The 12,503-nt window shown below is 36.0% G+C and overlaps 1 protein-coding gene across 12 annotated transcripts in view; it reads right to left on the bottom strand.

Annotated features, from left to right (window-relative positions):
- Positions 1-12,503, bottom strand: part of LOC133528887 (ecdysone-induced protein 74EF) — a 309,196-nt gene that overhangs the window by 34,525 nt on the left and 262,168 nt on the right. For 11 of the 12 annotated variants that reach the window (XM_061866412.1, XM_061866427.1, XM_061866468.1 and 8 more), the window contains one exon: positions 2,748-2,867. The exons of the other annotated variant lie outside the window; for it this stretch is intronic. In XM_061866412.1, the coding sequence (XP_061722396.1) occupies positions 2,748-2,867 (120 nt within the window). The remainder of the gene's footprint in view (positions 1-2,747; positions 2,868-12,503) is intronic. 12 annotated transcript variants of the gene reach the window in all.

Below are 12,503 nucleotides of genomic sequence, written 5' to 3'. Positions count from 1 at the left end.
CTTTGTGCCACCCTGACATTGGACATCAGCTGATAGCCGCGATCGATACCCGTATACCGCCATGAATATTTCATATTATAATTTGTTTTGACGCCAAAAAAATGTATTTCCAGGAGGGACAATGTTTCTGGGAAAGAAACTAATTAAAGAGGCGGAAGAAGAGGTGTTTAAACAAGAAGGAGATAATAATAAATAAATTATGCTTTAGCACAGTTTTATTGTATTGATTTTCAATGAGTATAATAAACTTTGCTACGAACGTAAGATTAACTGATTAAATATTTCGTATCTTATTATATTCGAATTCCAACATAATATAATATGTAATTCTGAACCTATGTTTATTCAGGTTACCTAAAATTCGAGACTGTATTATGGGTATGTATTGTAGGGTTGCTAGGCGGGACCCAAGTATGAAATGGATTCTCATTCGGAATTTGGTATCCGAATCTGTCATAGGTAAACTTTTATAAAATAATTTCGCAAGCATGGCTGCGTTACTTTCTTTGCAATAGAGAAATGAAACACGAATTCTGCGAATACGATGTGTAAAACAAAAATCGTTAATATTTTATTTTTAATAGTCCTTAATCGTATACATATTTGCTATAACAGCGCCATACTCCGAATTAACTTGCTTTCTATATTCATGACCAACGCCCTGGCCTAGTCAGTAGTGATCCTGCGTATGAAGCCGATGGACCTAGGTTCGAATCTCGGTAAGGGTATTTATTTCTGTGATGAACACATATTTGTTTTCACATGGTTGTTTTCTATGTATTTAAGTAAGTATATATTAGATATATCGTTGTCTGAGTACCCACAACACAAGCTTTCTTGAGCATGCCGTGGGTCTTACTCAATTTGTGTAAAAATATCCTATAATATTTATTTATATACCGTACGGAAGCTGATTAGTAATACCAAAACGTTTGGCCCTTCCATTGTGACACAGACTTGACCGGAGCGTCCAAAACGTCCGTTAATACCCACGTTTTCCGTATTTATATTTATATTGTATTTGTAGCTCGCTTCGCCGGAAATTGTTCCAGCTCCTACCGGAATCATCCCTTAGGTAACAATACTAACAATTTCTTCTTCCAGAATCAGTCGGGTCCGTTTCCGTTGTGTACTAGGAGACAGTTATAATAACATACCTATATCGTAATTTACTGTTATTTTAGGTTATATTGTTCCGCTTCATTGGTCTTTATCATTAGTTTTTGCTCTATGTATATTATAACTAACTACGAAACTGAATGTTTGTAGCGCCTTTACATAGTACAAATTTAAATAGAGTTCTTGAAAATCACTTGAGGTTACTTAGGATACTTAGTTATACGTATACTAATAGTACATTACGATACAAGTGCGAAAAATAGGAAATTCGAGACAAGTGGCGATAATATAAAGACGACCGAAGGGAGTGTTTTAAATCGACACGAGTTACGAATTACCTATTCGCACATATATCGTACAACATTTTACAGTACATATGGCCCTTTAAATGTTCGGCACAGTAACGTAATATGCTACTATTCGCACTAGTGCGATAAAGTAGCACCATATGTACTGTAAAATACATTATAGTATATACTGTCGCAGTGCTTAGTAATATTATAACTACTCATCTTCTATACTTCTGCCCTTATAAGTCCCCGCGTATTACAAATACATATTGCAAAATGATAAAGCAATAATCGAACGGGTACTTATAAGTTTTGAAACAAAAAAAATCTCTGTATAACTGATTATTAATTGTCACTGAAGATACATAAAGTCTGTACAGTAAACCGACATGCATAGGTAACCCTTAAGTTACGAGTAATAAATGAGTTTGTTTATTAGTTTAAGCTAATAAAAATTATAGTTAATTTATAGATAGTTAAAAATACGACGTATTGAATTTTCAAAACAGAAGGTTTATTGAATATTTATTAGTTCTTTACGAGAAACCAAAGACAAAGCTAACTAGGTTTTATTAACGAATTGTCCTATTTTACCCTGGACAGTTAATGTTGCTCAACAAATAAGACCGTTTGAACTTATTATGTAACTTCGTTAATATTATGTAACATGTAACTGTCCAATTTATACACAAACATGTAACTCCTTTCGTCCTAAATATACTCAAAGTATTAAAGTAGTATTGAAAGTTTGTTAAATCCAAAAAGGTAATACGCAAAATTTTCTTTACCGATTTTATGTAAGGGTAAATATGGACAGTTAAGATGAAATTCATAACCGAATTCCAAATAAAAAGAGGACCAGAAGTTGACTGCATGAAAAATAAAAGGTTTGAACATGCCACCAATAACAAAAGCCCGTTTATTCTATGTCCACAGGAAAAGCGCATATCCCTAATTTATACTAAAAATATACCCATATCGGTTTACCGATATGTCGTCCAAGTGCTCATCACCGCGTCCCAATAGATGTCATCTTTAAACTCATAGAGACCCAGGCCAATATTATGTCATAACTAAAATTTACTTACAAAACGCGAGTTTAAAGAATTTGTACTTGTACAAGTACGCTGGGTTAATTATCAACAGTGGTGTCATCTATTGGGACATTTTGTCAGCTACAAGCAAAACTCACTAGTTACTAAAAAAGAATTAATCAAAAATCAACCTTATTTAAGTAATAATATGGTTCATTACGGCTATGAACTTGTGTTGTTATTTAGTGAGTTTTGCTTGTCAGACGATTTACTATAGTGTACATAAAATTCGCAGAGTCATTACCAGTGTTAGGGGCCGTGTAGAGCGGGTGCCGCGCCGCCTGCGCCGGCGCAAGGAGTCCGTGCAGCAACGCGCGGCCCAGCCCGCGGGCGCCGAGTGGCAGTCCGGCTGGCTCGCCGTCCACTGGGAAGAAAATATATGTATTCAACGAAAAATAAACACAAATATATGTTGGATAAAAGGATATACACAGGTCGAACCGAGTTAACTGTCATGTGAGCTAAGTGTCATGTTATCGTTAATGTCAAATTTCTATGGTATGACATTTATAATAACACTTCCTCACTTTGTCCTGTAACGCTAGCTACAGACTCTATAACGCCAGTCAGATCTGGCAATTGTGCCTGATGACAGACACAACTTTGCCATTATCCGCCATACAATGACAGGTGTTTGGCAAAATGAAAAAAATTAATAAAATCATCGATCTACCTTCTAAAACAAAATAAATTCAGTAAAAAAATAAGACGAATGTTTTAATTGCAGCTTATTGCAAATAAAATATAACTTTCATTTAATATTGATGACGACTCGTTTAAATATTCTGGTGGAATACCAGATAGTTTTTAAGTGATTAAAGCAGAGCCTACCGACCAACCAACTTTAAATTATTGTGACTAGTTTTGTGTTTGTCTGACTTATTTAAGTAAAATAAACAGTTATCCGCATTAATATTCACCATGAAACCTTATCTACCGACCCCAGACATACCTAGACAATAGACATGAGCTCTAAATCTAGCCCTAACTCTTTAACGTCTAACTTATCCCAACCCAAAACGACGAGTATCATATATACATAATACGCTCATATCATGCCTGAAATACCTTTGAAGTAAAATGACATTCAGAATGAAACCCTAAGTTTATAGATCTAAGCTTGATAATGGTACTAGTATTATGGGAGTGCCTCAGGGTAGTCAGTAGCTTACTGGGGCCTCGAGATTTGCTTTGTCTATTAAATATAATCGGATAGAACCTTCGCCAGGTATTTATATATAATGTGTATAGGTAATGTTTAAAGTTTTAGAAAGGTTTTATAGTAAAATAATTGAAAAAAATAAAATTACCAGTATTGTTTATAATTAAATAAAAGTAAAAATGTATGTACGTTGCCGTTTATTGATGCTTATCCAGATGAACCTACTTTTTAAAACATAAATTTTAAAATATATATTTTCAATCATTTTAATAAAAAGTAAAGTGGTTATTTCTATTAATTATGTCTATTAAAGCGTTTATTTTTTCCATATTTTGTAAGACGGTACGATAAATGAGCGGATAATTTACGAGACTTTTCTTCTATTAGAACATAATACTATTTTAATTTCAATTTGATATAAAATGATGAAAATGTTATTACTCGATCAAAACCCGCCATAATACGGCCACGCGCCCATCAAGGATATCAGAGTAAGGATTTCCATACCAGACGTTTTTCCTGACCTTGCAACCGCGAGTTCCCCGAAAGTCACCTGTCCCGCTCCCCCCCGTTTGCGCATGTGTAATAGACAAGGACGCAAGGTTCCGCTGGTCGAAACGTCTAGACGGGAACTCTTTAATGTTAGGAATGCAAAATGCGCTCGTTCCGTACGATAAGTTTGAAATTGGAATATACCGTTAGGTTTAAATAAAATGTAATAGTTCTTTATACAGTCAAAAGCAGTGGCTTAAAAGACTCCCATCCAGGACATAATTATAGAAAAAAAATAGTAGTGTGGTCATGTGTTCTTATTGAGTCTAATTTTCGTCAAAATGTGTGAAAGTAGGTATGCAGTTTATTTTGATGCGTGATGCGCTTAGTTTTCCTCGTTACGGTTAAATTTGTTAAATATTTACTACAATTATATGCATTAATTTTTAAGATAAAATAAATGTTAATTGCCTACAGTAAAATAATTATTGATCCACTAACGCCATGAATACTTTAATATTCCTTAGATTTATAATCTAAAGAGTCCTGTTTAATGCAATTTCTATTACTGACGTTTAAGGTCACATTCGGATCGCAACTGCAGCTGCATATGCTGCGACATTACTGCTGCGGCCCAATGATATATATATAACTGTAGATATATAACAGTTTGGAAATTTAACCGTATTGCGAGCCTTTCTTTCAGCCATAGTAGACAAACAGTTTTTCAAAGAACAGTATAATAGAAGTTTTCCTTTCAGGTCCATAAGGACATGAGTGGTCATGTGTTTTAAATGAAAAAGGACCTTATACGATGGAGGGATGGACTAGAGTTGTTTGCAAAGGGTTTTAATTTAGTAAATCGAGCGAGCTGAGTGGTTGGATTAAAGCAAGCTGCTTAAGATGTAGCGGGTTGAGAGTCGCTTCCGCTTATGAAAATGTTGACAAGTGAGAGGCCAATTGGAACGTATAATTGATATCAAAACGATATCTAATGATACGTTGTAGGTATGCTTTTGCAGTCAGTCTCAATACAAAACGTACTAAGGTTGACTGAAGTAGGATGGCAAATGCGAACGTTTCCGAGAAAATACGATGGGAAAGGACTGTTCACTTACCCCTTATTCATAAACGTCTACTAAAGTTAACAAGCCGCTAATAATCGTTTGTCCCTTTTCATCGTACTGATACGTCGGAAAGGGACAAACGATTATTAACTTGTAAGTGAACATCTGTAGGTGGTTGTTATTATTGGGTGATTTCGGTGTCGTGATCCGGAGTGTCAAAAAATTTATTGTATTAATCTTAATATATATGGTATGTCCATCTGGTCATAGTGAACAAAGTTGACGGGTCCATGGACGACTGCCACACCAGAGTTGTAAGTGCGTTGCTGGATTTAAGACGGGAATACATTCTTTACTTGAAGGTCGTATCGATCCGGAAATGCCGCATGCGACAGATCATTCCACAGTTTAGATGTGCAAGGCAGGAAATTTCTGAAGAAACTGCTGAGGACAGGAGGAGGTGGAGTAATGTTATCGCGTACAGCGCTGGCGGAAAGAGGCGGCAGGGATTAATCCGAACAATATCCGCTCAAGCCTAGCGGAAGCGATCCGCACCGTGCTCACCACCTTATCCGGATGCAGCGTTCAGACGGTCTCAGCGCCATTTCTCGGGATCAATGCACCTTATCTGCATTTTACACTACATTGTACATTCAATACCTTCACTTCAAGGAAAAATAGCTTAAAGAAAAAAAGTAGAAAATTGCATTCAAGAAAAAGGTGTGACACCCCTTGATTGCAAGCGTTTATTCGCTATGGTAACCGCTTATCGTCGGATGCAACCTATTTGATATATACATACAGTAGAATTCATTTATAACGACGTCGCTTATAACGACTAACCGTTTTTAGCGTCGATATTATTTACTCAAGTTCGGTTTAATACATAATTACATACATATATAAATATCCGTTTTATACGTCATCCGGTTAGTACGACATAATATCGCCGGTCCCTTGAAGGTCGTTATATCCGGATTCTACTGTATATGTATATGTGCAAGACAGGAGGCCTGCTCGTATATAGGCTACTGGTATATGCTAGAAATTATCTGGAATTTGAAGTTATATATAAAAAAAACTTTTAGTTTTTTGTCAAATCGGATAGCTAAAAACAGTCCTTACGCTTATAAAAATAGGGTTTATTTCTGTTTAATCGTTGCTTTATCATTAACATTTGCTTCGTAGAGTTTCGTAGCAGTGAAAGTGCCTACGCCGTAGCAGGCTACGGTTGGCGTAGCTGTTAAAACGAGACCCCATAAAGTAAGAGCAGATGTATTTAAGTTGTATAGTGAGGGTCTGTGTAAATGGCTACTGCAGCTGTCACTGTAGAAAAATGACGATTGTCAATATAAACCTGATTGGCACAAAAATTGTGATTCCAAATACAAAATTCTGTACATTTGAAAATTAGACACTGTCGGCGAAGACAAGTACAAAATGTAAGCGATTTATCACTTAATACTCATGTCTTCTTTGTTTAATTTGAATAATACTAAAACCGCAAGCCCACGTTTGTAAGACTAATTTATTAAAATGGCTAAAATGTTGGAAAACACAATGATTATGTTAATATTTTGAGTGGGAGAGACGCTACTGTTGCCTGATTCGCAGAAGAACAAAAATTGACGTCTATGATATTTCGCCTATACCATATACCTATTGTAACCGTATAAATAATTTATTGAAAGAGTTATGAGGTATTTTTAGTTTTTTTTTTGCTTATAAATCTTTCCATAAAAAAGTGTATTCAATATATTAAATTGAACTACGGATATTTCGTTAAAATTTTTCAAACTTTAAGGTACGTCAGAAATTTCCTAAAAATATGATATGGATATGTCAGTGACAAAAATGAAGTTTTTGTTTTAAGAAACGTCACTTTTGACAATGACATCTAATTTAATTAAAGTTCGAATCGAATTCGAATTAAGTACAGTTTAACTATTAGCATTGAATGACAAACTTCATCTCAAACCTTCTTCACTAAGTCTTCTTTAAAATTAAATATTAAACGCCGCAAAAAGCTTTTTCATTGCCACGTAAAAGCGTAATTAAATATAACAATCTCAACTAATTTAAAAACGATCACGGCATTACGAAATCAAACGTTAAAACCAATTGGAAATCGTAAGTAAAAGCTTATTACAAAATATGTACATGTATAAAAGCTCTATAATAAGTTGTCTTGAAACCACTCTCTCCTGATTTAAATATTAACCAACTTGCATAAGCTCCCCCCTCAGGGTGAATGCACGAGCTTATAGGGGTAGTTTACCCCCACCCTTTTGGCGGCCGCTGCACCGGCGAATGCCGAATCTAGTTTCACCGAATTTATTTCTTCTGTTTAGTTTTAAACATTGTTTAAATTAAATGTAAAAAAAAATGTGCCTATTCTTTGTAACGGAATTGACAAACGACAACTTTTCTCTGTTCAGCCCTATGGTTGACTGATAGAGAATACTTTTAGGCTTTAAGTCCGCCATTTGTACTTTGTGCAATACGGTAAAAAATAAAAAGAAATTCGTCAATCATAATGGAGCCGCACAGAGCCTTCTAGAGAAGCTGGCAAATGTGAAGCATGAATTTGGCTTAGACTTAACAATCTGTGAAGACAATCATATAAGGTGAGGTACCCCAAGTGCGCCATGCCGTCTAAGTGCGCCTACCCTGAATATATCGAAAACTGTTTATATACTTCTAATATTACTAGTATTCTACAACACTTAGACTCTAAGAGTGTTGTAGAATACTAGTAATATTAGTAGTATATAAGCAGTTTTCGATATATTCAAGGTAGGCGCACTTAGACGGCATGGCGACATTCCCCTACCTCACCTTATTTGATTTTCATGAATCCGTAAAATGCAAGTAGCCAATTCAATGTAACCATAGTATAAGTGGAATCATTGAGTCGTCATTTTAATTCGACTACAGCAAAGGTTAATTTTTTTTATCTGTCTTTGTATGCACATGTTAAGTATGTTTAATAAGATTCGTGATTTTTCTTCGGCGTAAATGTGATTAAAGGTAAGGTAGGGACAAAGTAACACTAAAGGCAAGATAAACTTCGCTATTTGAGTCGGACCAAGATAACTCTGCATCGAATTTGTAATGACAAAGTGTGGCCACGTCAGCATTAATGTCAAATTCATATGAAAATATGACGTTTATAATGACCCTCAATTTGTTCTAATCAAATCGCTGCAAAAGTTTAGACTCTACCACCGTTAAAGGGAGACTTTCGGCTTTCAAGAACGTCACTACGAACAATATACACGCTATATATCTCCACAAGTATATACGAAGCGGGGCAACGTACGTTTTGTGCGCTACCTGTACTATGTTGTGGTGGGAGGTGCCCAACTCTAGCCACAGTGAAGAGACGACAGTAATCTACCTGTGAAGTATTTTGGCGCCAAACTTGACCGTTATGAGGCCAACAAATATAAATAATCCTACACCACGAGCTTGACACGGACCTGACACTGATATATTCGCTAGGGTGTGCGTAAATCACTTTCTGTGCATCTCGCTTGTACTGGTTTATTAGTGCGAGCGAGATGTATAGAAAGTTACGCAGACGTTAGCAAATATGTGAGTGTCAAAGTTAAGGTAGCCGTAACTGATTGGGTGACTCTGCAAAAAAACTGTTATGGCGCAAAAATGATTTTTAGTTTTTATGTTAGTCTGTAAGGAATCTATGGGCCTTGGCTGGCTGATAATATATGAGTTTTAGTTTTGATAAGAGAAAACTTTAATTATTTTGGTACTTAAGAGTTGTAATTGATCTTCTATTTAATCTTGGTATTATAGATTCGTTGATAAGTCTTTAAATCATTAGTACGTATGAGGCTTTTTTTAAATATATCGTCGCTTGTTCTTCGCGCCCGCCAGTTGGATTGAATTTTCACTCTTGCAAAAGACACTCTTGGACAAAAGTCTCTACCATCCACGCCATAATTGTAAAAGAAAGTCTCTATCACTGTTACAACTTTCGATTTGTACTGTTTCCGGCTAGTTGTTAAAATAAAACGCCTAACTCCATATCCGTAGACTCTATACGTCAATATCTGGTGTATGGTAGCGTTTTTCCGCGATCTCTCATTTAGTGCCTCTCAACTAGCGATGGTTGGCAGTACGTATGTTTTTCCCGATATTTGCGGGGTTTCGTGCGTTCCTCTGTAAAGATGGACTACTCTAAACCGTTCTACTCTGTTCAGGGCGTGGAGTTTTCGCATTTGTCTGTGTTGGTTGTAGTTCAATTTACTGAAGGTTTACTTGTGTGTAATTATTAATTCTCATTTAATCTACATGATGAAATGAGTTATGCTCATTTTACCTATGTCTCTCAGACGGCCCGATTCGAAGAATGATTAGGACACGGTTAAGATCTTTAAAAGATCGATAACTAAACATGTCAAAATTGACGTTTATTTCGATTCCGCTGTGATCCCAATAAGATCTATCTGCGATATTTCTCCGAGTCGAGCAACAACAACAAAACGATATCTAAATGAGAACTTATCTAAACCAGAACTTATCGTTATCGTATTTCATTCTTCGGGCCGAGAGTGTCAGACACAATCTGGGATCTGGCAGACCCCACCGGCGATGGCGGGATGAACCCCTACTCATAGTGTTATGTTCCTGCCGGTGAGTAAGTTTGCCAGAGCTCAACGAGGGTGCGGAATGCTAGGGTCGCCAACTCGCATGTAACTCCTCTGGAGTATATGCCACAACGAAACGCTGTCTCTCTATCGCACTAATATCTAAGAGTGATTGGGAGTGGGAGGGGAGTGAGGGTTATTTTAAGCGTTGAATTTCTATGAAATTATGACGCTTACTTGACACTTGCACCGTCTATCAAAATCGCTGCTAACTTATCATGGTCTGGGTTTAGTAGAAGACTGCTTCTCCATACAAACGTTGTCCCCATTTTCCTCCCTCGATATTAACATTACATAATTTAATGTACATTGACCATAGTCCTTTCGTTCGAGTTTTTTACATTTTTTTAAATAATTCTAAAAGTTAGGAGCTTTACACATTGAGTACCGGGTACCTGCTTGGCGGATTCTTTGTTCGTTGTCGCTTTCCTCTACAAAGCGGGAAAACGCTGGGGTCGGCTACGAGGGTAGCGCCACGAAAACGTTGGTAGCGAATGTGTTAAAATTTGCATTATTTCTGTTTGTATGAATTATTCCTGGTCTGTTATCTTGTCTGTCTGAAAGTACGCATGCCGATCGCCGAAATCGATATTCCTGTCTCCACTGTACACTACTTCCATATAATATGGAAGGCTGCATTATGATCGTGAAAGGTATTATGTATCGTTGAGTACCCACAACACAAGTCTTCTCTTACTGTGTGGCTTAGTCAATTTGTTTTTTTTTTTTTTTTTTTTTTTTTTTTTTTTTTTTTTTTTTTTTTTTTTTTTTTTTTTCAAAGGCACATATACATAATCAATTTTAAAGTTACTCGCCAAACTGCTTATGCGGTTTGTTGGCGAGACAGCGCTCATTTTTTACATTTTTATGCACCTAAAAAGTACCATACTTAACCCCTTACCGCATATGCAACCTATATACTCGTATATGGCTGATATAATCTTCTACTCTATTGACAGCTATTTGAGTTCAAATTGTGTAATAATGTCTAATATTTATTTTTATTCATTATATAATAAGACAATAGGAGAAAAATAGTATTAAAGAAATTATCTAAAAGTTTTCGCAGTTTTCAAATAGTACACTGAAATAAATGTAATTTACGAAAACGTGACCAAGGCCTCCAGTGCTCAGGGCTGGAATTGAACTAGCGTCCTCTGCTATCGCTAGGTGCCTAAGTCTTCGGCCACCCACTTAAAATAACACAAATAAAAAAATCTAATAACTTTAGAAATGTCGCTAAAATACGGAAATGTACTGTTGAAAAAAAAACGTGAGTGTTAAAGAAAAACAGAAGTAATCATCCAAACTGACAGTTGGCTGCACTTGTATGAGACTATTTATAATTTAACGATTTATTTTTGTGCACAAAGACAATTTTCGCGGGTAAAAAACGTCTCGTTCGATAGTTGAATTTTAAAGTGACTTGACAGAACAGCGTTTAAGAAAAACGCCTCATGCTGTAAGTTTAGCGTGGCTGAAAGGACTCGCAGCCATGCCATAATTGTAAAAAAAGTATAGCATTAGGCTTCTACAGACGTTGCAACAAATGGTATTCGATTTTAGGTCATTGCCGGCTAAGTAGGAGCAACGAATTCAATCGATTAAATGCCGCAATGTATCGCAAATTGGGTGCGATCATCGGTGACGTTTGGAGCAAATACACATCCAAGAAATGACTGAATCTTAATACAGATGGTGCTTTTTTAAAATTAATACGTAGGTAATATATCGGCAATGGGGTTGGCTACTGTCAAAGGTTTGCATAGATGGCACCGGCATAGCTTGATTTTGAGATTTGGCTTAAAAAGGCTAGCATACAGGCCATAAAAAAAAAAAAAAAAACATGAATTTGACACTTTGCTGAGGACTGACAGGTAAAACCTAGATACTATCTATAAAATACTTAGACCAGCCAACCCCATTGTTCTTTTACCTGGTAGAAAATCGACCATGGACAATCAAGTAGACAGTTGCCTCTCCTATTTCAAAATTAAAATAGAATTCCTAGTTTTTAATGTTTTTCAAGATCATGTTGAAGACGAGATATTTAAAAGCGGCACAAATTATTCTCTCTAATTTAAATTTGCAACGCGGAAGTCGGTAATGTGTCATTTTTCATCGATTGCGTAACGTTTTGACGCAATACGTACGGCACAAGTTATGAACTCCTGAATGGGAACAGGTTCATATTAGACAATAATAATGGAAGAAAGTACAATAACAAAAACCCAATTGAACAATACTAAATGTGGTACGAAATTAAGTAATTGCTAGCATGGTCCAATGATTCTGGATTTGGATAACACATGCAAATAAAGTACGTGTTCGTAAGTTTTCTGTGTAATAAAATTTTTGATATAAGCTTTTATCGCTGACTGTATTTTTCTTTCAACAGGCAACTAATACTCGTCCAGTTAAGTTACGTCGTTTTATCTCAGAGTACCCATGGCTCCTGTCTCCATCATCAGGCCAGCTCGATGATACCATAATATTGCATATCATACATCGGAATCCGGTAAGGGGGCAAAAAATAACTTAAATGCAAAAAAAAAAACAAAATCATCCATAGAGTACGGTCACGTTTGAAAATATCGATACGAAAAAAG

Source organism: Cydia pomonella, chromosome 1 (assembly GCF_033807575.1).
Source record: "Cydia pomonella isolate Wapato2018A chromosome 1, ilCydPomo1, whole genome shotgun sequence".
Lineage (NCBI taxonomy): Eukaryota > Metazoa > Arthropoda > Insecta > Lepidoptera > Tortricidae > Cydia > Cydia pomonella.
Note: the sequence above shows the minus strand (reverse complement) of the source record. Positions and strands in the feature narration are given on the sequence as shown.